General features: G+C 42.2%; 1 protein-coding gene across 1 annotated transcript in view; it reads left to right on the top strand.

Moving 5' to 3' along the window:
- Positions 1–27,171, top strand: part of CPNE4 (copine 4) — a 932,436-nt gene that overhangs the window by 486,884 nt on the left and 418,381 nt on the right. The window contains exons 5-6 of the mRNA XM_030206477.1: positions 14,877–14,948; positions 18,598–18,672. Of these exons, the coding sequence (XP_030062337.1) occupies positions 14,877–14,948; positions 18,598–18,672 (147 nt within the window). The remainder of the gene's footprint in view (positions 1–14,876; positions 14,949–18,597; positions 18,673–27,171) is intronic.

Here is a 27,171-nt window from a genome sequence, read left to right as displayed (position 1 = left end):
TCTGAAGTCCACTGCAGTGCCCCCTAGGGTGCCCGGCTGGTGTCTGGCATGTCAGGGGGGCCAGTGCACTACGAATGCTGGCTCCTCCCATGACCAAATGGTTTGCATTTGGTTGTTTCTGAGATGGGTGTCCTCGGTTTCCATTATCGCCGAAAATCGGGGACGACCATCTCTAAGGACGACCATCTCTAAGGTCGACCTAAATTTCGTGATTTGGCCATCCCCATCCGTATTATCGAAATGAAAGATGGACACCCATCTTGTTTCGATAATATGGGTTTCCTCGCCCTTTTGCCGGGATGTCCTGCGAGGACATCCTCAGGAAAACTTGGGCGCCCCTTTCGATTATGCCCCTCCACATCTACAAAAGTCATGTGGTATCATTTTCTAGCAGAAAGTATTAGAACTTATGAACTCTTTCGATAAACAAATGAAGGTGATTATTTTAGAAGCATCTCCACATCTAAATAGTGGCTTTTACATAGGCAGAGTGCATACAAATGTAAATGGTTATTTCAGTAAACCACTATTTACGCATGGAGAATGACAGCATACAGAAATGTCAAGGGGGCATGATGGAAGTGTGGTTTGGGTGGGACAAAAGTCTACATATGTAGTTTCCATTGTACTAAGGGAACATATGTCTATAGGAAAAAGCAAATAGGAGAAAAGGGAACATTTTGACTTATCTGTTAATTTTCTTTCCTTGAGTCCTGCCAGACCAGTCAACGAGTGAGCTATGTCCCCTTGCCCACAGATGGAGCCAGAGAAAAACATCTCAGAGCTGACTTCACTCCCCTTATAAGATGCCTGTGCTGCCTTGAACTTTTTAGCATGCTATGTCAAAGCTAAGACTACAGAAGGAAATTTTATATTTTGGGTTTCCAATTCACCCTCAAAATTAAACTTGGTGAAATCAAAATCATCAGTTCCTGGTGACTATCCCAGGAATGAGAATTCCATACTCTATGGAAACAGCTACCTTCAGAGTGGGTACAACATACTCACTCTTAGTGTTCTGAACTTGTCAGACCGAGAACCCTTGACTGCCATGGACTGGTCTGGCAGGACTCAAGGAAAAGAAATTAACAGGTAAGACCAAATTTCCTGTTCCTTATTGTCCATGCCAGACCAGTCCAGAAGAGTGGTATATTCCTAAGATCTACCCAGACCAGTCGGTAGGAAGCCACAATAATACTTAGAACTTCTACTCCTAAAGTTTTGAACCTCCAGACCTGCATACCTACGTTGATGCACTGAGAGAAGGGATGCAATGGAGGCAGGGGCACTATCCTGCCAATGTCCTTTGATAGACAGAGTCTGTGTGCTTACAAGGACTCTTGTACTTTGATTTAGTGGTCTAGTTGGTAATCTGGGACTGTTGTTGCTGTGATCTGAGGTGATAATCTTCTTGACTACCCCTGAAATCAATGACTTAAAGACCACTGCACCTTATTAGGAAACATCAATAGGGAGAAAAAAGACCTATTCCAAAATTTAGAAGGATCTGGGTACTTACAGACATCTCAAAGGTGACAGACTACTGACTTTTTGACCAAAAGACAGAAAACCTGATTCCATCAGAATAAAATACCACCCTCGGGGCGTTGAGCAGAGAGATAAGGTTTCCTTTAAAATTACCCAAGGAGATTAACCTCTGCCCCAAGACTTAAGAGATGCTACCCTGTGAAGCATGAGAGGAAGAGAGGACTGAGCCCTCAAGACTAAATCCAGGTTCCAGTCTTGCATGCTCAACATCCTGGAAGAGATTATCCCATCTGCCTTTTGCTCACTCCCTGCCTGCTGTCTCCACCCATCTGGCTACCCCCTTGCTCTCCCCTTCTTATCAGATCCAGTAGCATCAAGGAGTATCACCTTAGACTAAGTCAGCTGTGTTGGGTGGCGTCTGAAGGCTATGCTCATTCTTGAGTGTCTGCTGGCTGTGAGGTGGCAGGCTTCATTCTCTTCTACCACCATTCCTCTATATCCTGCTGCTCTGATAACCACCATGCCTCATAATGCTTGAGTTCCCGGGCTTGGCCTCCCCTTTACCACACTGATCTTCCCCCCCCACCCCTCCCCCTCTTCTGAGCCCCTACACCAATATTTGCACATGTACAAATAATATGTATATATATATATATATATATATATTACCCCTGTTTCCCCAAAAGTAAGACATCCCCCGAAAATAAGACCTAGTAGAGGTTTTCCTGAATTGGTAGATATAAAGCCTCCCCCGAAAGTATGACCTAGCAAATTTTTGTTTGAAAGCAGGGCCGCTGAGAGCCGGACAAGGCCGCCCCCGGGCTGCCCCCCCCACCCGAGGTTGCCGGGCCCCCCCTCCACCCACCCTCCGTCGCTCCCGGAACTAACCTTAAACGCCTCCTTTCACCTTCGCAGCAAGCAGCAGCAGTGCAGATCTCTCCTTCCTTCCGTGCCCTGCCCTCGCGGACGTTACATCAGGTGAGGGCGGGACATGGAAGGAAGGAATGGCCTGCCCTGCTGCTGCTTGCTGCGAAGGTGAAAGGAAGCGTTTAAGGTTAGTTCCGGGAGGGCGGGCGGGCCAACCCCGATCCAACCCCGATGTTTCCTCGAAAAATAAGACAGCCCCTGAAAATAAGACCTAGCGCATTTTTGGGGGCAAAAATTAATATAAGACAGTGTCTTATTTTCGGGGAAACACGGTATATATGTATGGACTGGGTCTGATACATAGACAGATGGATGGACTTGCCATGAAACACACAATAAATGCTTCCATGCTGTCAGTGCTTTCTCGGTGAATAACTTACTCAGCACTATTTCTGCTTCTTTGATGTCATGTGAGGTATGAAACAAAAAGAAATGGCCTGTTTGAGTTCTAGAAAGAGACAGAAGTACTGAACCTGTATTTGTTAACTTCTTTTGTCTCCTGGAATTTCCTGAGCCTTTTCTAGGCTTATCAATCACCCAGAACATCAGATATTTATATATACAGCTCACAGAAGAGGATATATTTTAAAAGCATGCTTTTACTTTCATTTTGTAGTTCAATGAACAAAGTGTGATTTCCTTGTTTAGCATGCATGCTGTCTTTTTGAGATCATAGTTGTTCATTTCTTGTACTCATCGCTATTTTTATAGCATATCAGGAGGGGTTTTTTTTTAATACAAGATTTGGTTGCTGCTTTCCCCATGAAACTGGACTGTGTAAGTGTTTCAGAGCACATTTACATGCATTGAGCAGTGAAGAGCGGGCGGGAGGGCCGATCCGCCCCCGAGTGCACGTCGCTGGGAGCTGCGTCGGCTCCGCTGGTTCCCTGCTCTCTCTGCCCCAGAACAGGAAGTAACCTGTTCCAGGGCAGAGAGAGCAGGGAACCAGCAGAGCGACACCCCCCCCCCCCCCAGCGGACCGCCCCCCCCCCCTCCTACGCCACTCAATTCATCTGTGAAACAATTCAGTTTATTCTAGATATTCTTGTCTTCAGTTCATCTACAGTAAGATCAACATTTTCAGTTTTGTTCTTTTCAATAAATATTTTGTAACTTAAGAATCAGCCTATTTTTGAGGGTAAAATTAAACATGAGCTTAGTTAAATCTATGTATGGACAGCATTATGTCCCCGATGATCAAAAGCAAATGCAGGCGCTAGAAGCCATTAGCGCCGTACTAGTGCTTGCATATATCTGCACAGAATGCTCAGAGGATTCCAGCGCAGCAAACAATGAATGCACGAGGTCTTAGCGTGGATAGCATGCAAATATAGTCAAGTTCTTTTAAATGAGGTCATTTTGTATTCCTCCCCAATGATCAGAAAAGAGCGCCCGAAACAAAGGTGCCTTACCGCTGTAAAAAATAATACCAGGTCCAGGAAGGCATTAAGGTGTTGGATTTCCCATGATTGTAAAGCTTCTCTCATGATTCTTTCTGCAAATTCTACATGTTTTGATTGCTTTTGGAAGCAGAAGGAAGCCCGTGTAAGCCCTTGAGCTCTGGTTGTGAGAAACAGCAGACTGAAACATGAAGCATACATTGGCGTTCTTGTCCTGCATCTAAATTTAAAGCAGCCATGCTTAAAAAAAAAAAAAGCAAGCACTTGCATCTAAATATAAGCATCCAGAAAAAAAATGCTTATATTTAGGCTGCAGAAAACAGATAAACTCAAACCAGAACTTAATCACCAATAATAAATAGGTACTGCCTAAATAAAGTTGGAGAAGTACAACAGAGAAAACAGATGCCAATGTGTGCTTCAAGTTCAGGTTTTACCAGGCACATGTGTACAGGAGCTGAGCTTACTGCTGAACTCTTCTGCGCATGCGCCAAGCGCAGTCCTCAAAGCTATGAGCACACCTATATTTGCATAAAAAAGAAGACAAATGTCTATCATGAAACGCTTAGCATCCACCTTGGGTTAAGCCTGCGGCTACCTAGAGGATCTGTCCCCAGCACTTCTCAGGGCCTCCTGTGTGCAGCGGTGGCTAAAAAAGCAAATAGAATGTTAGGTATTATTAGTAAAAGAATGGAAAACAAAAATGAGGGCGTTATAATGCCTTTGTGTCTCTCTATGGTGTGACTGCACCTCGAATACTGTGTGCAATTCTGGTCACCACATCTGAAAAAATATATAGTGGAATTAGAAAAGGTACTGAGAAGGGCAAAGAAAATGATAAAGGGGATGGGACATCTTCCCTATGAGGAAAGGCTAAAGTGACTAAGGCTGTTCAGCTTGGAGAAAAGATAGCTGAGGGGAGATATGATAGAGGTATATAAAATAATTAATGGAATGGAACAGGTAGACATGAATTGCTTGTTTACTCTTTCCAAAAATACTAGGACTAGGGGCACGCAATGAAGTTACAAAGTAGTAAATTTAAAACAAATCGTAGAAAATATTTTGCCACTCATCGTGTAATTAAACTCTGGAATTCTTTGCCAGAGACTGTAGTAAAAGCAGGTAGCTCAGTGGTGTTTAAAAAATGTTTGGATAGCTTCCTAACAGAAAAGTCCATACGCCATTATTAAGCTGGACTTGGGAAAATCCACTGCTTATTTCTAGGATAAGCAGCATAAAATGTAATGTACTGTTGTGGGATCTTTCCAGTGGCTTGGCCACTGTTGGAAACAGGATGCTGGGCTTGATGGACCTTTGGTTTGTCCCAATGTGGCAACATTTATGTTCTTATGCATCTCATTAGCTTTGAGCATTAGGGCATTGACTTCTGCGCTGTTCTGGCTATATTTTTATGGCTCTATTCAGAAGAGCGCTGGAGTTTTGATCACCTGCCCCTTTTGCAGCAAGAACAGAATAGATATGCTCTATGCACTTCTTTAATCCATTTTCAGAGGTTACTGATGTCAGCAGAGTAACATAGTAAATGTCAGCAGATAAAGACCTGCATGGTCCATCCAGTCTGCCCATCAAGATAGCCAGAGTTGAATCTGGCACTCTGAACAGCTTCCACTTCTTCATAATTAAATGCTGGTACATGTGAAGGGGCATTTTCAATAACAAATCAAATTTTGGACATTTTGCTGAAAATGTCCAAAAATCAAGTGGAAAACATAGCAATTTTCGAACCTGAAAAATGTCTCTGTTTTTGTTTCAAAAATAGCCATTTCCTAGATGTTTTGTAGACATTTTGTGCTTTACTTTTGTGGCCATTTTCGGAAAAAAAAAAAAAGTCCAAAGGAAAAATGCACAAAAACAAGCTATTGGGACATCTAGGGGGCCAGCATTCTTAGTAGACTGGCCACACAGATATCCCAGCAGAGCAGTGGGGCACCTTAGGGGGTGCTGCAGTGGACTTCACATAAAATGTCCCAGGTATACATCTCACTGTTACCCCCCTTATATTGGATGGGGAGTCCTCCAAGACCCACCAAAATCCTTCTGTACCCAACTGTACACCACTACAATAGCCTTTATGTCTGCAGATGTCACCTATATGCGGGTATAGTAGGTCTTTTGGAGCGCTCACACTTTCCCTCACAAGTGTAACAGAGTGAGATATGAGCCTGCGTCCCCTTCTCTAAGGTCCACTGCACTGACCACTAGGCTACTCCAGGATTAGCAATAACATCTGAAACTACTGGGCGCATCTTCAATCTGACCAGGGGGCTGTCACTGCCATCAACCACAAATATTTTGACAAATGCATTGCTTGAGCTGTGAGTCGACCACAAGCTCTTTTCTGCATCTTTAATTGTTTGTTGTCCTACGATTCTTCCATCCTATGACCCTGCTATTCTTCCTTTGTCCACCCTGGCTGACGCTTGTTCATTTTGTTGCGTACTTCCTTCCCTCTTCCCCCTCCCCCCTCTGACTAACTCTCCCCCTTCCCCTGGTCCTTTTCCTTGTCCCACTTCCTCTTGGTCCTCTTCCTGCCCCCCTCTTGCTATTCTTGCCTCAAAGCTTTCAAAATCCGTAACCCGTCTTCTTCCCTAGACCCCTGGCCAGCATGGCTAGTCAAACATCTGGCCCAGCTTCTTCTCCCACTGATTTTTCCATTGCTACAAGCTTGTCTGGATTGGTCACTGTTGGAAACAGGATTCTGGGCTTCATGGACCTTCGGTCTGCCCCAGTATGGCAACACTTATGTACTTATGAACTTAGGCACTGTTCTCTCCTCCTAGAAACATGCCTTAGTAATCCCTCTTCTCAAAAAGCCACATCTTGATCCCTCCCTGCCCTTTAATTTTTGCCTGATTTCAAACCTGCCATTCCTTGCTAAACTCTTGGATAAACTGTTCCTGCACCTTCATTGAACATTCCAATGTAATCCACTCCTGTCAATCTGGTTTCCAAGTAGGTCACAGCACTGAGACTCTCCTTCTATCTTTACACAACACTATTAGAGTTTCCCTTGATCAATGTCATCCTGTCATTATCATTTCCTTAGATCTCTCCTTGGCATTTAATCTAATTGATCACTCTCTTCTTCCCCTCTGTCTTCACACCATTGGCATCTCTGGGATTGTCCTCTCATGGTTCACTAGTTACCTTTCTGGTCACTCTTTCTAATTTCTTTTTTTGGTAAGTCTTCCTCTACTTTTCCTGTTATCTCTGGTGTCCCTTAGGTCTTCATCCTCTCTCTCATCCTGTTCAATATTTTTCTCGCCCCTCTGCTCACTTTCATCAAAGAACAGGGCTGTGTGCCTTTCTGCTATGCAGATGATCTACAAGTCTTATACAGGGTCCCTGACAATACTTCATCTCCCTTATCCTTACTCAACTCCTGTCTTGATTCAGTCTCTGCCTAGCTGAAGAACAATGGTCTTTTTCGCAATCATTCAAAATGCGAAGCTATTTTCTTTTCCACCCCCGATAGCCTGACATTTTCACTCCAACTATTGGTGGCCACTCTCTCTCTTTCTGTGAATTGGTCAGAATTCTTGGAGTTGTTTTTGACTTTAAACATACATTCAAAGCCCAGATTGATTCAGTGATACGCTCTGCCTTTTTTGCTCTTCATCGCTCATTTCTGTCCTCTCAGTCCATTCATACTCTTCTTCTTTCTCTGGTAATTTCTAAAATTGACTACTGTAATTTCCCTCTATGCCAGTTTGCCCTTCCACTCCTTAAAATGTCTTCAACTCAACCAATCGACTGTAGTTAAAATCATTCATCATGCACACTACTTTGATCATGTCACTTCACTCCTCTGCCTTGAACACTGGTTGCCTATCTCTTTCCATATCCGATTCAAGCTCATTATGCTTCTGATTGCCTGTTGTGTGTCTCATTTCTGTACCGCTCTTCACCTCACTATTTTTTGCAACACCACTTTCAGCTATCTGGACCCAAAGCTTTGGAATCCCCCCCCCCCCCCCCCACCCTTGATCTCCCCTTCTCTTCTTAAAAACTTATCTTTTCTCACTGGCCTATGAATCCCTGCCCCTCCTCCCCCAGGGCCTTTGTTGGCCAGCCCTCTTGACCTGGCTAGCATCTTCATCTACTTTGAACTAAGAACTTTTTGTATTCTGTAAACCGCTTAGTTGCATGTATGGATCTATTTGCGGTATATCAAGCCCGAATAAGTAAGTAAATAAATAAATCTGGTCATTTAGGGCACTTTTATGACTTAGTCATGATTGAAAAAGATCTAGATCAAAATGTCTAACTTTTAACCCTGGACGTTTTCACTTTGTTCCATTATGGCAGAAAAACGTCCAAGTTTTGGAAACGCCCAAATACCACCCCAACATGCTGATACACCCCTTGTGATTTGTATGTACTGCAGATGAACTGCATGGAAATACATCTTAAAAATCAATTTCGAAAATAGCGATTTGGACGTTTTAGATTAAAAAATGTCCATCTGCCACTTTGTACTGCCTTTTTGACATTTTTCTGCTTCAAAAATGAGCTCCTTAATCTCTTTTTCTCCTTGCCAATTTTGGGGCACAGACCATAGAAGTCTGCCCGGCACCTTCTCAACTACTGGAGTTGCCATTGAAGCCTACCCCAGCCTCAATCTTGATGGTTTTTTTTTGCCATTTATGGAACCTAGACTTAGAAATCTGCCCGGCATTGGTCTTAATTCCCAACCTTTGAAGCTGTTGTCAAAGCTCACTCCAGTTATAAGGTCATTTAAGCTTTGTTTTATTGGAGTAAAAAAGAAACAATGAACTTGGAGCTGATGGTGCATTACATGCTGGAGAATGGGGCAAGCCTAAAACCTCTTGTCAGAGTTTTACCCAGGGATTCCAATTTGAAACATGATTCCATTAGTTTTATTCATACAGTGGATGAGTGGCCTAGTGGTTAGGGTGGTGGACTTTGGTCCTGGGGAACTGAGTTTCAGAAGCGTAGCTAGGTGGGGTGCAGGGGGAGCGGTCGCTCCCCCAAACAGAGTTTTAAAAAAATGGCACCTATGCAGGTCTCAACCGGTGGGGCCGGTATACTGCAGCCAGGATTTCTTTAAAACATTTGCCATTACTTTCTGCCCTCCGTTTCCCACCCCACCATGTTCCCACCACGGAACCACCACTTTCTGTTCTCCCTCATCCACCCCGTCCCATCATCAAGCAAGCCATGTTTAACAGCCCCTACCTGCACTCCTGCAGCAATAACATGCTGCCTGTTTGAGCCAGTGTCCAATCCTTCCCTCTGCTTGCTGCATGTCCCGCCCTCATGCAACAGGAAGTACTCGAGTGTGAAGCGACTGCGAGCCAGAGACACACTACTGCGGATCCAATGCCTCGCCAGCTCAGGAAGCATATTATGGCTGCAGGGACCGCTCAACAGAACAGGCAAGCTTGACAGTCCGGGGATGGCGGCAGCGGGCGGGCGGGGAGAGAGAGAGAGGGGAAACTGAGGGTTCTGGACCTGGGGAGGGGGATTGATGGCGACGGAGAGAGGGAAACATATATAAGTGTTAAGTAGTAGTGCTGGACTTGGGGAGGGTGATTGATGGCGGTAGAGAGAGAGGGAAAACAAGGTGCTGGACTGGCAGGGGGATTGAAGGCAAGGAGGTTATATAAAACAGGAGTTAGGGTGAGGCAGGCTATCTAGCCTTTTGACCCAAAGCAATAACAAAAACTGATTATTAGAAATAAGGAACTGCGTATGCATGGTCCATCTATAAAACGTTTAAGCTGTTCTAGTTGGATAAGCAGTGCCTTAAAAGGTGGAGGACAAAACATATTTTTTTAAATTTCTTTTACATATTTGACAGCCTTTTAATTTATTTGAAAGCTTCCCATATGTAGACAAATATCATGAAATAACAACCGAATATCACTAAAACAGCTTAAAAAATTATTGTAGATGGTAAAAACAGCACTAGTAAACTCTGTATTTTGTGATAATTTTTTTACACTGTTCTACATAATACAGATGGCCAAATTTCAATGAGGATATCCTGTTTCCTGATGGATTCAATTTTATGTTGACTATTGTAATCTGCTTTGGGAAGCCTGGTGTTATAAAGATGGAAAGCGGGACGAGAAGAGGAAGATGGCAGACCATAGGAGGAGAAGGAGGGAGAGAGAGAGTAAGAGAAGGGGAGAGATATGATGCTGAACCTACAGGAGACACAGCTACACAAACCCTGATGCCTTGGTTCCTTCCTGGATTGTGTACACTTAGCAGGCTTTCACTTCTTGTGTGCAGTTTGCTGTCTATACAACCTGGAAGGCACATGGCATTGGGGATTTGTGTAGCCATGTCTCCTGGCACAATAAGGAGGAAAGGGGGAGAGAGGGGACAAGGAATTGCAGGTCTGTAGGGGTGGAGGGGAGAGGGAATAGGGAAATACTGGACCATAGTGGTGGAGAAGGGTTGGGGGGGACAAGGAGATGCTGGGCTACAAGGGAATAAGAAGGGAGAGGGAGGGGAGATGTTGGTATGGTGGAACAATGGAGGTTCTCAAGGAGAGATGAGTGAGAGGAGGATGGTAAGTACAGAGGGTAGAATTGTATAATGTGGAGTGGGTGAAAAAGAAGGGAATATGAGGCTAGGGAAGGAGTGAGACAGGAGAGGTAGGGGTGAGAGAAGATGGAAAGTTGATAGGAACTGACTGGTATGTGAAATATAGGTGAAGGACTGAAGAGTGAGAAGATAAAATCTGAGGGGAGAGACAGAAAACAGTGAAAGGAAATGTCAAAGACAGATAAAATGAGGAAATAGAAGAAGATAAGAGGGAAATAAGGACAAATGGACTGCACCCACTGGAAAGAGAGCAGAAGACAGGAAAACAGAAAAGAAGAAACTGGGACCAACATACTTGAAAAAATAAAATACCCAGGCAACAAAGGTAGAAAAAAGTGTTTTATTTTGAATTTATTTGGTGGAATATTTTAGCTTTGGGAAATGTGCATCACGGATGTCTTTTGTAATTTTTTTTTTTTTCTGTACAAGAGAAAATACATTTGTGTTTTCATTTCGCCTATGTTGTGGAACATGCCTAGTTTGAATTCTTGGGGTTGCCAGTTCAATTTTTATCTTTATATTTCTAATTTGTGATCCCTTGTTCTGTATTTGGTTTGTGACCAGGATGTGGTATTCTGTGGGCAAGTAGTTTCTGCGTAGAACTGTTTAGCAGTCTCACTTGTTCTGTTTTACCAGTAGTAGATGCATTGGTGTTCTAGGGCTCTGAGTAATATTTATAGTACTAGCTTTTCATAGGTGAATTAGGATTGGTATGGTGTGGTAAGTTTTCGGCAGGGCCGGTCTTAGGCTGAGGTGACCGAGGTGGCCGCATAGGGCCTTGCGCTTAAGGGGGCCCCACGCGGCCGCCTTGACTCCGCCTCCTCCATCCTGCTCCGGCCTCCGGGTGCTGCCTGCAAAGGTTCTGCGGCGCTCCAAGTCCCGCCACTGGCCGCCGCCAGACCCAGCTAGATGAGGCTGCTCTCTCTTTGCCTCCTGGTTCCTGACTTCTGTGCTCCCAGCGCCATGAGTCCCACGACGCACTGTCATCCCGTGCCCTCCTGACCGCAGTGCTGATGCGGCGCGTGTCCCGCCCACCCCCGTGACGCGTGGCCCATCCACCCCTGTGACGCGCAGCCCGCCGGACACAACTTCCTTCCTCAAGCAGCATCTGTTTCCAACTTTCAGTAGTTGGGCACACCCATAGCCTGGTTCTGCTGGTCTGGTGGACTAAAGGGAAAATAGCAGCAGCAGCTGGTAAGTCCTAATTTCTCTGTGATTTTGACCATGTATAGAAGAAAGAGAGAGATAGGGGAAACAGAGGGAAGGAAACAAGAGAGACCTGCTGGAGCAAAGGGGAGGTGGAAGATGTGGAGAAATGCTGGTCTGGGTGGATTGGTGGAGAGAAGAGACAGACTGGATCAGGAGGAGAGATGCTGGACTATGAGTGAGGGAGGGAGAGAGGCTGGACCAAGGGTGGGGGTACAGAGGGTAGAGAAGAGAGAAAAGCTGGATATGGAAAGGAACAGGAACATAGACAGGAAATGCAGACCATGGAAGGGAGCATAGGGCAAGCGGAGAGATGCTGACTATAGAGGGAGGGTAAAGACTTGGACACTGAGACACTGGTGGACAGGGTGAATAAGGAGAGAGAGAGAGACAGGGGAGACACCGAAGGATAAAGAGAGAGAGAAAATGCTGAATGGAAGGGGGAGTGGGAGAGGTTGGATGGAAGGAAGAAAGAGAGAAACACTGGATGAAAGATCATTTGACAGAGGGGAGAGAGGGGACACGCTGGTTGAAAGGGGGAGACAAAGAGGACATGCTAGATGGAAGAGGGAGAGAGGGGGGCATGCTGAATGGAAGATGGGAGAGTTGGGAAAAGCTGGATGTAAGTAGAGATAGAGAAGGGGAAAAGCTGAATGGAGGAGAGAGAGGGGACATGCTGGATGGAGGGGGAGGAGTGGGGACATGCTAGATGGAAGGGGGAGGGTGAGACAGAGAAAGGGAGACACGGAAGGGGGAGACAGGAGACATATTGGTTGGAATAGGAGAGTGGGGGGGGCACTGGATGAATGGGGAGAGGGGGATATGCTAGATGAAAGGGGGAAAGAAGAAATGCCTTATTTCCATTTTTTTGCTTTATTTTGCTTTATTTTTATTTGTTAATTTGCAATGTAATTGGAATATGTCATATTTTAAAATTTACATCTGCTATCTTTACATTTTGGCATATTCTTAAAATCATATTAGTGTATTTTTAAGAATATGGGTTCAAGAAAATTTAAATAATTTACATATGACTGTACATCTGAGGTATGCCTAGTTATATTGCTGTAAATTAATCCATAAGCATTTTTGTCTACATATTTCCATTTTTAGTTCATGGTTACTTATGCTATACCTGGTAAGGGTCTATCCGTGTTCTATATGTGTGAAAGACCAGGTATTCTGTTAACACTGAATGTCTATGTAGGGCTGATCTGTTCTAATCCGGCTTGTTTAGTTTTCCAATATTTATATTGCATTGTTTACGCTGATGCCCTTGCTGTGTGATTCCTGGAAGTTAGTGCTATTATGGTATTGTAGAATTGTTCTTTAGGTCCTAAGGACATTTTTTGTGTTTTATATCACTTTATTATGTCTTTGGGATGTGATGTTAGATCACGCCTTTCTCAGCAGTAGCTCAAGGCGAGTTACATTCAGATACAAAAGTCAATTTTTCCTTCATGGAAGCTTCGCGGCAGCAGGGGGAGCTGATTTCAAAGCAGCACACCCAGGAGCAGGAGGACTAGATTTAGGACAGTCAGTCTATCTTCAATATAGCTGATTTATGGAAAAATTTGCTACTGTAAATGTGTTGTGGTTTTGTCTTTAATGGGAACCTATGCACTTACTTACATCTTTTTTGGCTACTTGGGGATCTCAGTGTTGCCTCTCTGGTTTGATGGGTTACAGAGTAATAGGGGAATTTGAAAGTACTGGATCTTTTCTTAATATTTTTCCTTTATTCTCCTTTGTTATGAGAATTGGAACTACTAATTGTAGTGGACTTGAACTGAATAATTTCAGGGGGGGGGGGGTCGTGATAGCATTGTGCTTATTTCAAATTGAATAATCTTATCAATGGGGTGGAGCTAGGGTGGGGTGGGGTCAGGGCAGGGGCGGGACTAGGATGGGGCCCCACCAAATTGGTCTGCACAGGGCCCCGCACTTGATAAGACCGGCCCTGGTTTTCGGTATAGGTTTCAGTGCCTTTTGCAGGGTTTTGTGTTATTTGTGTTATTTCATAAACTGTCTGGCTCTATTTGAAAGTAGGCTCTGGAGCAAGGGCTGCCTTTGGCAGCCCTTGTCAGCAAAAATAAAAATGCTCAGGACTAATGGGCTCCACATCCTGTAGAGGCACCACACAAACAAAAGCCCATCTGATTTAAACAGTTTCTACTAGTGGAAGGAGTGTTCCTGAGGTGATGGCCACAATTTGAATAATTTTACTTGCAATTAAGAAGACAGGTTGCCTGCTCTGGCCTGTCCCGGGATCTCTGCTACCTCCCCCCTCCTAATGTAACTTCCAGTTTCCTTGTAGGTGGGATGCAGCAGGCAGCCTGTGTTAATCATTGCTGGCCACAGTCACTGCACCTGAGCAACAATACCGGCACTGCCGCCTGTCCGACACTGACTAGTGCCTAATTGACAAAAGTTTGCTCCCCCTGATGTCAAAACCTGGCTACGCCTCTGCTGAGTTTGATTCCCACTTCAGGCACAGGCAGCTCCTTGTGACTCTGGGCAAATCACTTAACCCTCCATTGCACCATGTAAGCCACATTGAGCCTGCCATGATTGGGAAAGCACCAGGTACAAATGTAACAAAAAAAAAAAAATTTTATGAAAAAATGTTTTGCATTTCCAAACAGTAGTGAATCAGCCACAGTGTTTTTAGGATAGTTCCATAGGTTTTAAGAATAAAATGCATATCCTTTTGTCTTTACCTCCATTTAAAAAATGTGAAATATGTGATTATATTTGTAGTGACTTGCAAGTTTAGGTATTTGCTATCGATGTCCTCCTATGCTAAGGATTGTTGATATCAGCCTAGATCCTATACTCCTCCTGTCAGGGTATTAACTGCCTGGAAATGCCCTCTTTTATATCACATAATTGTATTATTATTGTTATGTCAGTGAACAGCATTTCACTTAACTGTATGAAAAGGTCTTTTTGTAAATCTACTGGTTGTGATCTAATATATTATGCTATCAACTCCCAAACATTTTACTATGGCAGAATTCCTAAAGTATTTTTTCATACACCGAGGAACCCTTAATTTATGTAAACCTATATATGTTCATACAAATAGATTATACAATCTCATTTGTTGAGGAACCCTTGAAAAGAGTTTGAGTCAGTGGTTTGGGAATCACTATATTGCAACTTTCACAAGTCCTTATCTTGTCTGTTGTTTGGACCAGAAAGGAAAAGTTTGCCAAACTTTATTTTTTCTATATTTATTCTTTTATACAGATTGTATCACAGAGAAAACTTTCAAAATCCTTACTGAAACATGGGAACACAGCAGGGAAATCTTCTATAACGGTAAGTTGCTTACAAATAGAAGAAAGCAGAGATCATAAGTGAGGCAGAAGATAACCAAGACCATTTGAAAATAATCTTGTTTTCAGCTTTGGGAATTACTTGTTGAGTTTGTTCACATAGGAGTTCAGTGGCTTATTTCTTTGGGAATGATAAAGTGAGGCAAGGCTAGGATAGGGCTAAAGTGGAATGAGTTCAGATCCCTGGGGTGGTAAGGATTTGTTTCTTGGCCTGACCCCAGAAACGTCTTGACATCATGCAGAAAGAAAGGGTAGCAACATAGTTGAAGGTAATAACTGTTATTAAGTTTAGATGTTTAGATATTTGATTTGCACCAGATTCCAAAGAATAGAGTAGCAAAAAAGTAAACAGATTAAATTTCAGTATATATATATATATTTTCTCTTTCAAAAAGTTGAAAAAATCCTACCTATATATATATATATATATATATATATATATATATATATATATATATATATAGGTAGGATTTTTCAACTTTTTGAAAGAGAAAATAAATCACTAGCTGCTCCCCATATGCTGTATTGCCCTAACAAATAATTGCAGTGAAAGCAGCTGTGCAGTCTTCAGCAGGGCTGGCGGCATCCACTAGGGCAGAAGAATTTTTGGGGTGGCACCTAGGTTAGGCAGTATTCTGTAATTCCATGCGCAACATTTCAGAACATCCCTGATATGCCCATGGCCATGACTCCATTGAGATACACACCATGGAAGTTAGGCGCCATGCCTTATAGGATAACACACATCCAAATGCATGCGCACATTTGAATGCATGCCAATTAACATCACTAAAACCAAGCATGCACGTGACATGAGGGGAAGCAGGGCAGGCAATGCGCAGAGAACAGTGGGGAGTGCAAGCAGGACAATGGCCCTGGGCCTTGGTCCTGCCCAAAGCTGAAGAAGGTAAAGCTTGCTAGTGGGCTTTGGAGCCCCCTTCCAATTTTTTTCCCTGGGCCTCCTCCCAAATATTTGACTTGGGTTGGGCCTCAGCTGTGTCTAACACTGGTCCTGGCAGATGTACATTCCAAAAAACTGACATATCCAAATCATTAAATGGAAAATAAAGTTCTTTTTTCTACCTTTGCTTTCTGGCCATTTTTTAAATAATTGTGTTAGTCTCAGGCCCTGGTTTCTGCTTTCTTCTCTTTTAAACTCTGTTTTCAGGTCTTCTGTCTATTTGGCTTTTCTTCTCTCCTCCTCCTATCTTTACTTTCTCCCATGCATCCATCACTATCATTTATCTCTTCATTTTTGTTCCATTTATTTTTCTGCTTCTCTATCCAGATTTCATTTCTCCTTCGTATGATTCAGTTCTTAACGTCCCTCTTTTTACCGCATCTACCATCTCTTTCCTTCACCTCAGTCCTCCAGTAACCCATCTCGGTCTCTTCCCCAAGCATCTAGTTACCTAGTCTTTCAGTAATTCTCCACTTTTTTTCCCAGTCCAGCACACTCTTTCCTTTCCTCATCCAGTATATCTTTATCCCCCATATCCAGCATCCATTCTGCCTCCATAGTCCCACCATTTTCAGCATCTCCTCTGTCATCCTTCCCCATGTTCAGTATCACTTCTGTTTGTTTCTCTAGTTATCCCCATGTACATCATCTCCTTTTTCTATCTCCCTATTCGCCCCACATCCAGTATCTCATCTGTCTGTCTCCCTAGTACCTCCCTCTATATTCATCACCTCTTTTCTGTCTTTCTAGCATCCCCATGCCCTGCATCTACCTTTAATCATCCTTTTCCCTCTCCTATCTTATATTTCTCTGTCTCCCTATTCTTCCTCCTCTGGTGGTCCAGCATGTGTCTATCCTGTAGTCTGCCCCCCCCCCCCCCCCCCCCCCCGTCCAATGTCTTCCTCCAGTCTGGCATCAACCTATCCCCCTCTGGGCCAGCAACTTCCCCCAGTCTAGCATTAACCTCTCCTCATGTGCGAAGTCATGATTATTTTGTAAAACATACATGCAATATGCATATTCTGTGTTAACATTTATGCATGCTCCTAAAGTGCATAATTTCAAGGGGTTGTGGCAGGGACATTTCAGGGGGCATTCCCAGCATTTATGCGCATTGTTACGGAGTAGACATGATCGGCACCTAACTTAGATGCCAGCACGTACACCTGCTTTCAGCAGGCATAATTGCCAGTGCCTAAAGTTAGGCATCGTTTATGCACTTAGTACTATTCTATAAAGGACGTGGATCCTTTATAGAATAGCACTCAGCACATACATTTTTCAGTGCCATTTATAGAATCTAGTCTTCTGTGTCTACTGTCAAAACCCTTTTAAAATGGAATCTATTAGACCCAATTTAAAATACTTATAAAGTTTACTTCATTTTGTGGGCTGACAACATTCGTACCCCACTGTTTACTAAGCCACACAGCAACTCCGACACAACCCATTCAAAGTGAATGGGCTGTGTTGGATTAGCACTCCACCAGCCACTAGTGTGGCTTAGTAAACAGGGGGGGTTAGTATGGCCCATTTTTGCTTGGAACAACACAGGGAACATCCCCCTCTGCTCATATAAAACCCAAGAAATATTTCTCCTTAGTATTAACAAATATGGTGCCTCCAGGTCTTTATAAAATCATTATCTATCTAGCCAACAACATAGATGCCGGCCTCTGTGGCTCAGGAATGCAAAGCAGGCCTCCAGGCTCTCTCAAACCCATCAGCCAGCCAAATTACAATTCAAAAAAAGGACCTCTTCAAAATTCAAATGATCATCCAGGTTAATGAACCTTCTTCTTCCCTCCACATACACTTTTAAAAATCTTGAAAGAGTCTGGTGGCAAGAGGGAGCTGGTTTGCCTCCTGTTGGTAGCACTGGGAAAACCAAAATAATGGTCTGCTGAGACTCTGACCTGACATGCAAATCACAGTGTTAATGTAACCATTTTGGATTTGTTGTTGCTCCCAGCAAAAGGGAAACGTCCTTCCTCCTACCAGTGAAGATTCAACATACTTTTTTTCTAGAAGTGAGGGGGCTCTGAGCATGGGTGGAGGCCCATATGGAAATTAGGGAAGAAAACCCCAAGGTCTACATTTCTCATGCAAGGAGGGTGGGCTCAGGAGAACCCAGAGGTTTGATTTGCATTGGTGGAAGCCCATATCTGTGGCTGGGGAGAGGTTTCCTGTGCCAGTTTCTCCTATCACTGTGGCTAAATAGCATGGAGAATGCTTATTTGCAAATCCAGCAGCCTTACAATGGCTATGTTCCACATATCAATTCGTCACATCAAGCAATAAAGCCTGGTGTACCACCAGCATGAAAAAAACCATGAACCTCCTAATACCTGTTTAACTCCAGTTAATACATAGACCCCATAGTAACTTCTTTTAGACGTGAGGCAATTATAGAGAAAAATACAGGTGCCAGTAATTCTGTGAAGAAGAAATCATTGACAAGTACTGAAGACCATGTAATTGGGGGCAAAGGACACATCAGAAGCAGGCAACTGCCCTGCCTCATTATGATAATTCTGCTCTCTGGAAAGGGTCCTGTTTCCCGGAAGGTGGACACCTGCTTTCCATTTACATTAGACACTTCACAGAAGTGATATCTTTGAGTAATACTTTTCCCCTTTCATGCGCAACTTAAATATGTATTTTCATTTAGGTGATTGCAGAAGAATTATCTGGCAACGATGACTATGTTGAACTTTCATTCAGTGCACGGAAATTAGATGACAAGGTAAAAACGTTTGTCAATAGCCATCTTGAAAAATGTAATAAAGCCACTGGATATGGTTTAATAAGCTTTCCCCTCCCCCTTTCCCGGCTTTTTTGTTTGATGTTGCTAAATAATCAGAGATTCCAGATCAATGCTTACAAAGGGTCCTTTCTCCAGATGTGAAGTAATTAAAAAGAAAACACAGCAATGTAGTTAAATTCCAGAAAATTTAATTACACTGGGAACCTTGTTTGTTTAAAAATGTCATGGATCAGAAATACTTGATTAGTGAGCATTTGCACATAAGGTTATGATGAAATATTCGCAGGTAGAGTCTTAACATTAAGCTTAATATTTCCATTATGAGGACAGTTATCTGACAAATAATATATGAGAGAGATGTGCAGTCTCCTCTCCTCCCTTCTCCCCCTTCTTTTGTTGTCTATTCCCTTCCTCTTCTTTCCTGTTTTGCCATTGCAGAGAATTGTCTGTGTTTGTTAAGAACTGTGATTAGACATGTTGGCCATTAGTAATGTGTATTCATTAGCATGCATTTAGTGCATATTAACCTATTAATTATCATGCATTAAGTCAATTAAAGGTAGAGGTAGTCCTCTGCATATAAGTACCAAATAGCTAATGGTTTATGTGGCCATCACTTGTGTGATGGTTTCTTGGCAGACTGTTAGCAGAGTGGTTTGCCATTGCCTTCCCTAATCATCTTAAATCAATTACTATGCACTATTTTTTGGATTAAAACAAATTCTCATGGTCCTACTATGACTCGAGGCTCCAGCACCATGCAACCAGAGGATATTGGTGGAAGACTAGCAGGAAACACCACGGGGTCATCCTTTTCAGCTGCCAGCATGCCCCATGGTGACATCAGATGCCGAGGCTGCAGCGGAGCATTTAACCATGGCGAGCCATGGCTCAGACGCTCTCGCATCGAAGCCGCCTGTTCCAGTTTCACTGTTTGTTTGGGTCCTGAGATGCCTTGTCTGACTTTTCTTCTGTTCGTGCCCTCCTGTCTTGTCTGTGAGTGGGTTCCAGCAACACAGTCTGCATCTGTGAGTGTGTGGGTTCCTGTAGTCCCGTGTTCTTTGTGTGAGAGTGGGTTCCAGCCTTGTTTACTGTACTTATATGTTTGGGTTCCTGTACAGCTGTCTGCTGCTTATGTGAGTGGGTTCCAGCTTTGAATCACCTTGCTATTGTGTGTGTGGGTTCCAGTATTTGCCTTGCTATTTCTGTGTGTGGGTGATAGTATTATGCCCCACTGCCTGTGTGTAAGGGTTCCAGTATATACTTCTCCACCTGTGTGCATGGGTTCCGGTTTGGCTTTGTGGCTCGTGTGTATAGTTCTAGTTCTGCCTTGCTCATTGTGTCCTCATGTTCCAGTTCCAGTATTGCTACTTGTGGAGTTGGATCCTATTGCCCTTTGTGCTTTGTCTTTGCCTGGCTGCCTGCAACTGGTTCCCTTGTATGCCTGTGGGGATTCAGTCTTTCTTAGTTTCCTACTACATACCAAGGGCTTACAACCCGAAGACGTAACACAAACACAGGAAACAAACTGAAAAATTATGTTCAAAAATCATGGAAAAGGTCTGAAGAAGACCAAAAACCCAGAATATTTCCATGCACATCCCTATCAGCTAGTTGAAAACAAGGTAATGCTATATTAAGGGGCCCTTTTACCAAAATGCGGTAAAAAATGGCCTTAGCATATGCTTACATGGATCATTCTTACCGCAAGGGTAAAATGTTCACATTTTCTATTTTTTGAATTAATAGCCACACACTAAGGGGCCCTTTTACTAATCTGTGGTAAAAAGTGTCCTGCGGTAGTTTGGACACATAAAATTGGTGTGCACTGGACATTTTTTACTGCGGTTGGGAAAAAAAAGGCTTTTTTATTGGGGCAATAAATGGCCGTGCACTAAAATGAAAAGTATTGTGTGCCTATTTACTGCTTGATGGGCCCTTTTATTAAGGTGCACAAAAAATGGCTTGCAGTAGTGTAGGCGTGCACCGATCCATTTTCCAGCGTGCCTGTAAAAAAGGCCCTTTTTAATTTTTGCTGAAAATGGATGTGCGGCAAAATCAGAATTTCCGTGCGTCCATTTTGGGTCTGCGACCTTACCGCCAGCCATTGACCTAGTGGTAAAGTCTCATGCGGTAACCGGGCAGTAATGACCTACGCACGCCAAATGCTACTTGGCGCTCGAACGATATGCGCGTCTAAAAATAAAAATTATTTTTCGTCCGCGTATATCGGACACATGCCAAAAATGAAATTACCACAAAAGCCACGTGGGAGCCGGGTGGTAACTCCATTTTGGCGCTTGTTGGGCATGCATAGATGCTTACACGGCTTAGTAAAAAGGCCTTTGAGCCCTTACTGCCACCCATTGACTTCGCAGTAAGGGCTCATGCGCTACTCAAGTGGTAATCATATAGCGCAAGCTAATATGGCCGTGCTGCTGATTACCGCCAGGAACGCCCCCGAGGTACAAATTGGAAAAATATTTTTTACTGCGGGAAACAGTGTGCACCAACTTTGACATTACCACCGGGTGCTTGGGCTACTCAAGCTGTAGTGTCAATTTGACACATGCAACCTGTGTGTTAGCCCTACCGCTGGGAAAATGAGGAAAGGTCTCCTCATTTTCCCAGTGCATGGCCATTAGTGCATGAGCCCCTACCACCACCTGTTTTGTAGGCAGTAAGGGCTCACACACTAACCACACGCTAATCAGTTAGTGTGCAGTGATATAGCTACGTTAACTAATTAGCACAGTAGATGTTTGCTCTCTGCCTTCGATCCGTCTCAGCGCTAAACAATAAAATCTATTTTCTGTGCATGGTAAACAGGTGCAGATGCCACAGTTTCCATGGGACACCTAAACGCACCTTGTGGTCAGGCATTTTAAGCTGCGGTAAGCATGCATTAATGCTTACTGCAGCTTAGTAAAAGGACCCCTAAATGAGATGAAACAATTGCAGAAGTTGTTTATATAATTTCATTTTAAAATGTTTCTATTGTTTTAATGTTATAAAAATATTTTTATAATTTTTGTCTATGTTGATTATGAGTTGTTTTTGTTGTAATCTGCACAGATGTTTCAATATGCAGACTACAAATATTTTAAATAAATAGTATTTCAACATTTTAGTTGTGAAATATATATGGTCTCTTTTGTATATTTTTTTCCACTTTTCATAGCTGTTATTCTGGATTTTCTGTAGTTTTTGATGCACTAGAACTGTAACTGTTATGCTTCCAGGAACAATTTTTTTTTAAGACAATCGCCTATGTTTACTAAGGTGCGCTACATGCGCATTAGCATGGTTAATGCGCATCAATGGTTAATGTGCATTAAACGCTAACATGCCCATAGAAATATATAAGCTCATTAGCGTTTAATGTGCCTTAACTTTAAAGGTGCGTTAAAAACGCTAACGCACCTTAGTAAACATATCCAAATGTTTATTGGTAGCTCAGAAACAGAAATCAATAAACAGTGTGGTTGTAGGCCCAGTCACTAATAGAAGAGGTATGATTTTCATCTAGCCATTAAAGAGCATAGCAAGTATCTGCCCTGATGATATTAAGGGGGCCAAGATATCAATGTGCCCTGAAAAGAAATGCAGAACGTGAACTAATACAGCAGCTGCATTACGTTATCCCTGATGACAAAAGAAAGGATGATGTACTTTTAAAATGCCTGTCATTAGGGAAACATGCAATCCCAGCCATCAAATAAGTAATGAATATATGTAAGGCAGGTGCACTTATAATACGTAAGGGATGAAATTAGATGTCAGTTTCTCTTGATATGTGGTGGATAAGTGGGAAAGTATCTGTCTCCATTAGGTGAGTTAAAAAACCATACAGTTCCTTGCTGAATGTGGAGTTTCATACTTCCGTCAGCAGAAAAACAGCAAGGCTTAGAGAGTGTTGCAGTAACCAGAACTGGGTTTTCGTGGCCTCTGAAAATTTACAGCAAGTAGAGCAAAACAAGCTCCATAAAACTTTTGCGATATATACCTGAAAATTGCCTTCCTCTTCCTTGATAATTCTTTAGTAGGTGTACTGACAGGCAAGTTAAAAGAGTGTTCTTGAAGATGTGTTTAAGTCATGGGAGTTAAACAGTATGAATATATTCAGTTTTCAAATGTGTTTGTGTTATTTTGCCCCCTCTTTGCTGTCTGCCTCTTTTAGGGACCAATTTACTAAGACATGATAAAACAGTGCATATCCTATGCAAATTATTAAACTGGTATCTAAATGCCACAGTTTAGTAAATCCTGCATTGTCCTGGGCTCTGATTGCACATTACTTTAGATTCCCTTCTCATTATATTCTTCCTGTTTTACACGTACTTTCAAAAACTGGGTTCCTCTCTTTTAATAATATACATTTTAAATCTGTTTACAAAGGCTCTGTTGCATTCCGAGGGGCGCGAGTTTGGAATAGATTGCCCTGGGCTATAAAAAGATTACCTACATATTATCATTTCAAGAAAGGTTTGAATGCATTTCTGTTTGATTTTAAATGAAGTTTAACTGGGCAGAGATGCTATTTTTATGAACTCTGTTTAAATTATGTACAGTAAGAGTAGAGAAAAAATGAAAGAACATATCTGGTTTTAAATTGGTATGACCTATGAGCTTACAGATTTGAAATCAGTTTTAACTGACGTTTTAGTGAAAGAGGATATTGTGGTTTCTGAAAATGCAGAAGGCTTTTTAATGTACTGGAATAAGTCAGCGATGGAAGCATTAAATATTGCTGCTCCTTATAAAGAAAAAAAGAAAGATGAGGAATCATAGAGTTCCGTGGTTTACAGAAGAACTTTGATTAGCTAAGCAAGATCTTCACAGATCAGAAAGAGAATGGAGAATGAAATGGAGAATGGTGCCTAGTAGAGTTACACATGAAATGTATTGTATGAAACTAAATGATTACTGGAATAAGGTACAGCATGTTAAATGTGAATGTTTGGTAAACAGATTGAGGATATTCCCTCTAGTTCAAAGGGACTATTTAATATTGTTTCTAAGTTCAGCCAAAGAAAGGATCTGGTGAAATATTAATATCTAGCAATGATTTTGCTATTGGGTTTTTAAAAAAGATTTCTGATATAACTGATTATTTTGATCATATAAGCCTACCGCTAGAGCTATCTTTTGTGTTGAATGAGACAGAACGATGGCCTACATTTCAATTTCTGATGACAGCGCATGTTGTGAAAATATTCGCAAGAATTAATAATAGCTATTGTAGTTTAGATCTGTGTACCCCTAATGTGGTTAAATTTTGAAAGATCTGGCAGCTCCTGTTTTTGCGCGAATTATGAAGTTGTTTCACAGATGGTAGTATTCCAGAAGATATGAAAAAAAGCAGTAATTAAGCCATTATTGAACAGTGTAATTTCTGATCCTAGTGTGATTAGTAGTTGTAGACCAATATCAACCTTACCGTTTGTGACAAAAATGATAGAAAAGATTGTGCATGATGATTTAATTGATTTTTTGGAGAGATTTGAAATCTTGTATCCAAATCAAGTTGGCTTTAGAAAACAACATGATAATGGAACTTTGTTACTTTCATTGTTTGATATAGTGAGATCCGGATTTGATAAAGGAAAATGTTATCTATTGATTACTTTAGATTAGGGCTGTACAGTGACTAAAAGTTTTAAGTGCGTGATCAATTACAATTAAAATTTGTAATTGCAGGATTGATCATATGATCCAAATGGGCATCATCTCCTCCCATCTCCCTTCCTCTCCATGGACACCATCTCCCTTCCTCTCCATGGGCATCATCTCCTTCTCCTCCCCTCCTTGGGCACCATTTCCATGGGCACCATCTCCTCCTTTCCCTTCCCATCCCCTTCCTTCCTTCCCTTCCTTCTCTTCTACTCCATAGGCATCATCTCCTCCCCTCCATTCCCCTCCATGGGCACCATCTCCTCCCTTCCCTCCATCCATGATCACCCTTGTTTCCCTTCTCTTTCCTATCTCCCTTCTTTGATCCTTCCATTCCCTATTTCCAGCAACTGGCCCTCTAACACCCCCCTCCCCACATCTCTCTCTGTTTCCTCTTTCTCCCGCCCCCCCCCCCCCATTCCACATCTTTCTCTCTGCCTTCTTTTCTCTGCTTCCTCTTTCTCCTGTGGCCCCTGCCCCTGCCATGGTCCACATCTTTCACTTTGTCTTCTTTTTTCTGCTTTCTCTTTCTCCCATGCCCCCACCCCCCGCCATGGTCCACATCTTTCTCTCTCTGTCTTCCTATTTTTCTGAGAGCACCGTCCAGCTGGCACCTTTTTACGTCTCCTGGCATGACACTCCAGCAGCTCCCCTCTCCTCTGCAGCTCCTTCTCCATGATATTCACCGTTGCAGTGAAAACAGTGCTGCTTCTCACCCAGTCAGAAGCCAAGTCTCTCTCTCTGTAACAGGAAGTTCTGAAGTGGAACTTCCTGTTATAGAGAGATGCTTCGGTCTGGGTAAGAAGCAGCACTGTTTCACTGCAACAGTGAGGAGCAAGGAGAAGAAGCCACAGAGGAGAGGGGGGGCCACTGGAGTGCCTTTCCAGGAGAGGTAAGAAGAGGGGCAGGCTGGTGGAGGAGAGACGATGATGGAGTTAACATATTAAAAAATTTAAATACAAGTTAAGCATTTAACACGTTAATCATGTTATTAACGTGTTAAATGTACAACCTTACTTTAGATATATCAGCAGTGTTTGATACAGTTGATCATTATATTTTGTTGAATAGGTTGAAATCAATTGGAATTGATGGCACTGTGTTAGGATGGTTTGCTTCATTCCTTGAGGAGAGGCAAATTTGTGTAAGCCAAATGAATGATAAATCGAGTTTTGTTCATCTAAAAACAGGGGTTCCACAAGGATCATGTTTGTTAGTGGTGCTGTTCAGTATTTTTATGTTGCCTTTATGTAGGCTGTTGAACTGTTTAAACATTAATTTCAAGATATATGCGAATGATAGCCAATTTTTGGTACTTCTTAAAACTACAATGCATGCTACATTTAATAAATTGATATTATACTTACAACCTATTCAGACTTGGTTGAAAGCAAACCATCTTAAATTAAATGTATTCAAAACTCAGATTCTTTGTATCTAGCTTTGAGAGTAATTATGTGCCTTCCAAATTTGTTTTCAGTTCTACTACAATTATGATCTTAAATAAGATTCGAAACTTAGGGGGTGATAATGGATTCTGCTTTGAATTTAAAATGACATGTGCAAACAGTGATTAAAGATGTCTTTCTGAAATTGCATGTATTGAGAAGAGTAAAAACCTTGCTAGGACATTGCAATTTCAGAAAAGTGATCCATGGTATCAGTACACTTTGTTTTGACTACTGTAATGGATTAATGCTTGGTTTAAAAAAGACTCAATTACAAACTTTACAAGTAGTTCAAAATGTGGCAAGGATGTTGACAGGAAAATCTAAATATGATCACATTATTCCAGTGTTGCGAGGACTACATTAGTTGCCGATTGAACAAAGAATTAAATTTAAAGTGTTAAGTTTGATGTTTAAGGTACAAAATAGACTAATATCATCCAGCCTAGATGGTCATTGAGATCTGGAGATCAACACTTGTTTGATGTGGCTTCATACCAAGTCTTTAGATTGGCGGAATATAGAAATAAGATTGTCTTTACAGTTGGTCCAATGTTTTGGAATATAATCCCAAAATAGTTGAGAGAGCTTCAGACTTTGACTGAATTTAAGAAAGAAATTAAAACTTTACTATTCCTTGAGGCCTTTGGTGGACCCTAACTTGTTCAATATTGGAAGCACAACACATTGATATACCTTGGTACTGGAGCATTGAGAATAATGTTTATTAAAGAGTAAATTATGTCTGTTAGTAATGTAAAATGTGTATGAGTTGTATTATTATGTATATATTTTTGTAATCCACCTAGAACTCTGACAATAGTGAGGAAAATACATTTTAAATAAATAAAAACTTCAACTGTGCAGCACTGTATTATTTGTATAGGCCTCTATTGATGAGATTCTTAGATTGTTAACCACAGCAAACCTTTTGGAGGATGTGAGCGGTATACAAAACCTTTATAGTATAGTATAGTATTGCCTTGGATGGCAAAGAATGTGTGATGGTGAGCCAGGGAAATGCTACTTCTTAGACTGGGCCATGATCCTAAAGGGAACACATGCCCCTGTTGAACTATCTGCACTCCCACTCTCCACCAGGTCTGAAAAACCTGTGGTGTCCTATGGTGTCATGTCATCCCTGACTCCTCCCCATAGTGGGCTGGATTCAGTAAATAGCACTCAAAATGTGCGCCCCAAAACAATTGGTGCTGAGCATGATTCTATAAAGGACGTAAACACTTTATAGAATCGCATCTAGAACCAATTCTACGCTGAACTTTTAGCACGAGACTTACTCCTGTTGAAACCAGGTATAAATGCTGGCACCCAACTTAGGCACACATAGGCCAAATTC

Source organism: Microcaecilia unicolor, chromosome 1 (assembly GCF_901765095.1).
Source record: "Microcaecilia unicolor chromosome 1, aMicUni1.1, whole genome shotgun sequence".
Taxonomy (NCBI): domain Eukaryota; kingdom Metazoa; phylum Chordata; class Amphibia; order Gymnophiona; family Siphonopidae; genus Microcaecilia; species Microcaecilia unicolor.
This window is presented reverse-complemented; position numbering and strand designations above follow the sequence as displayed.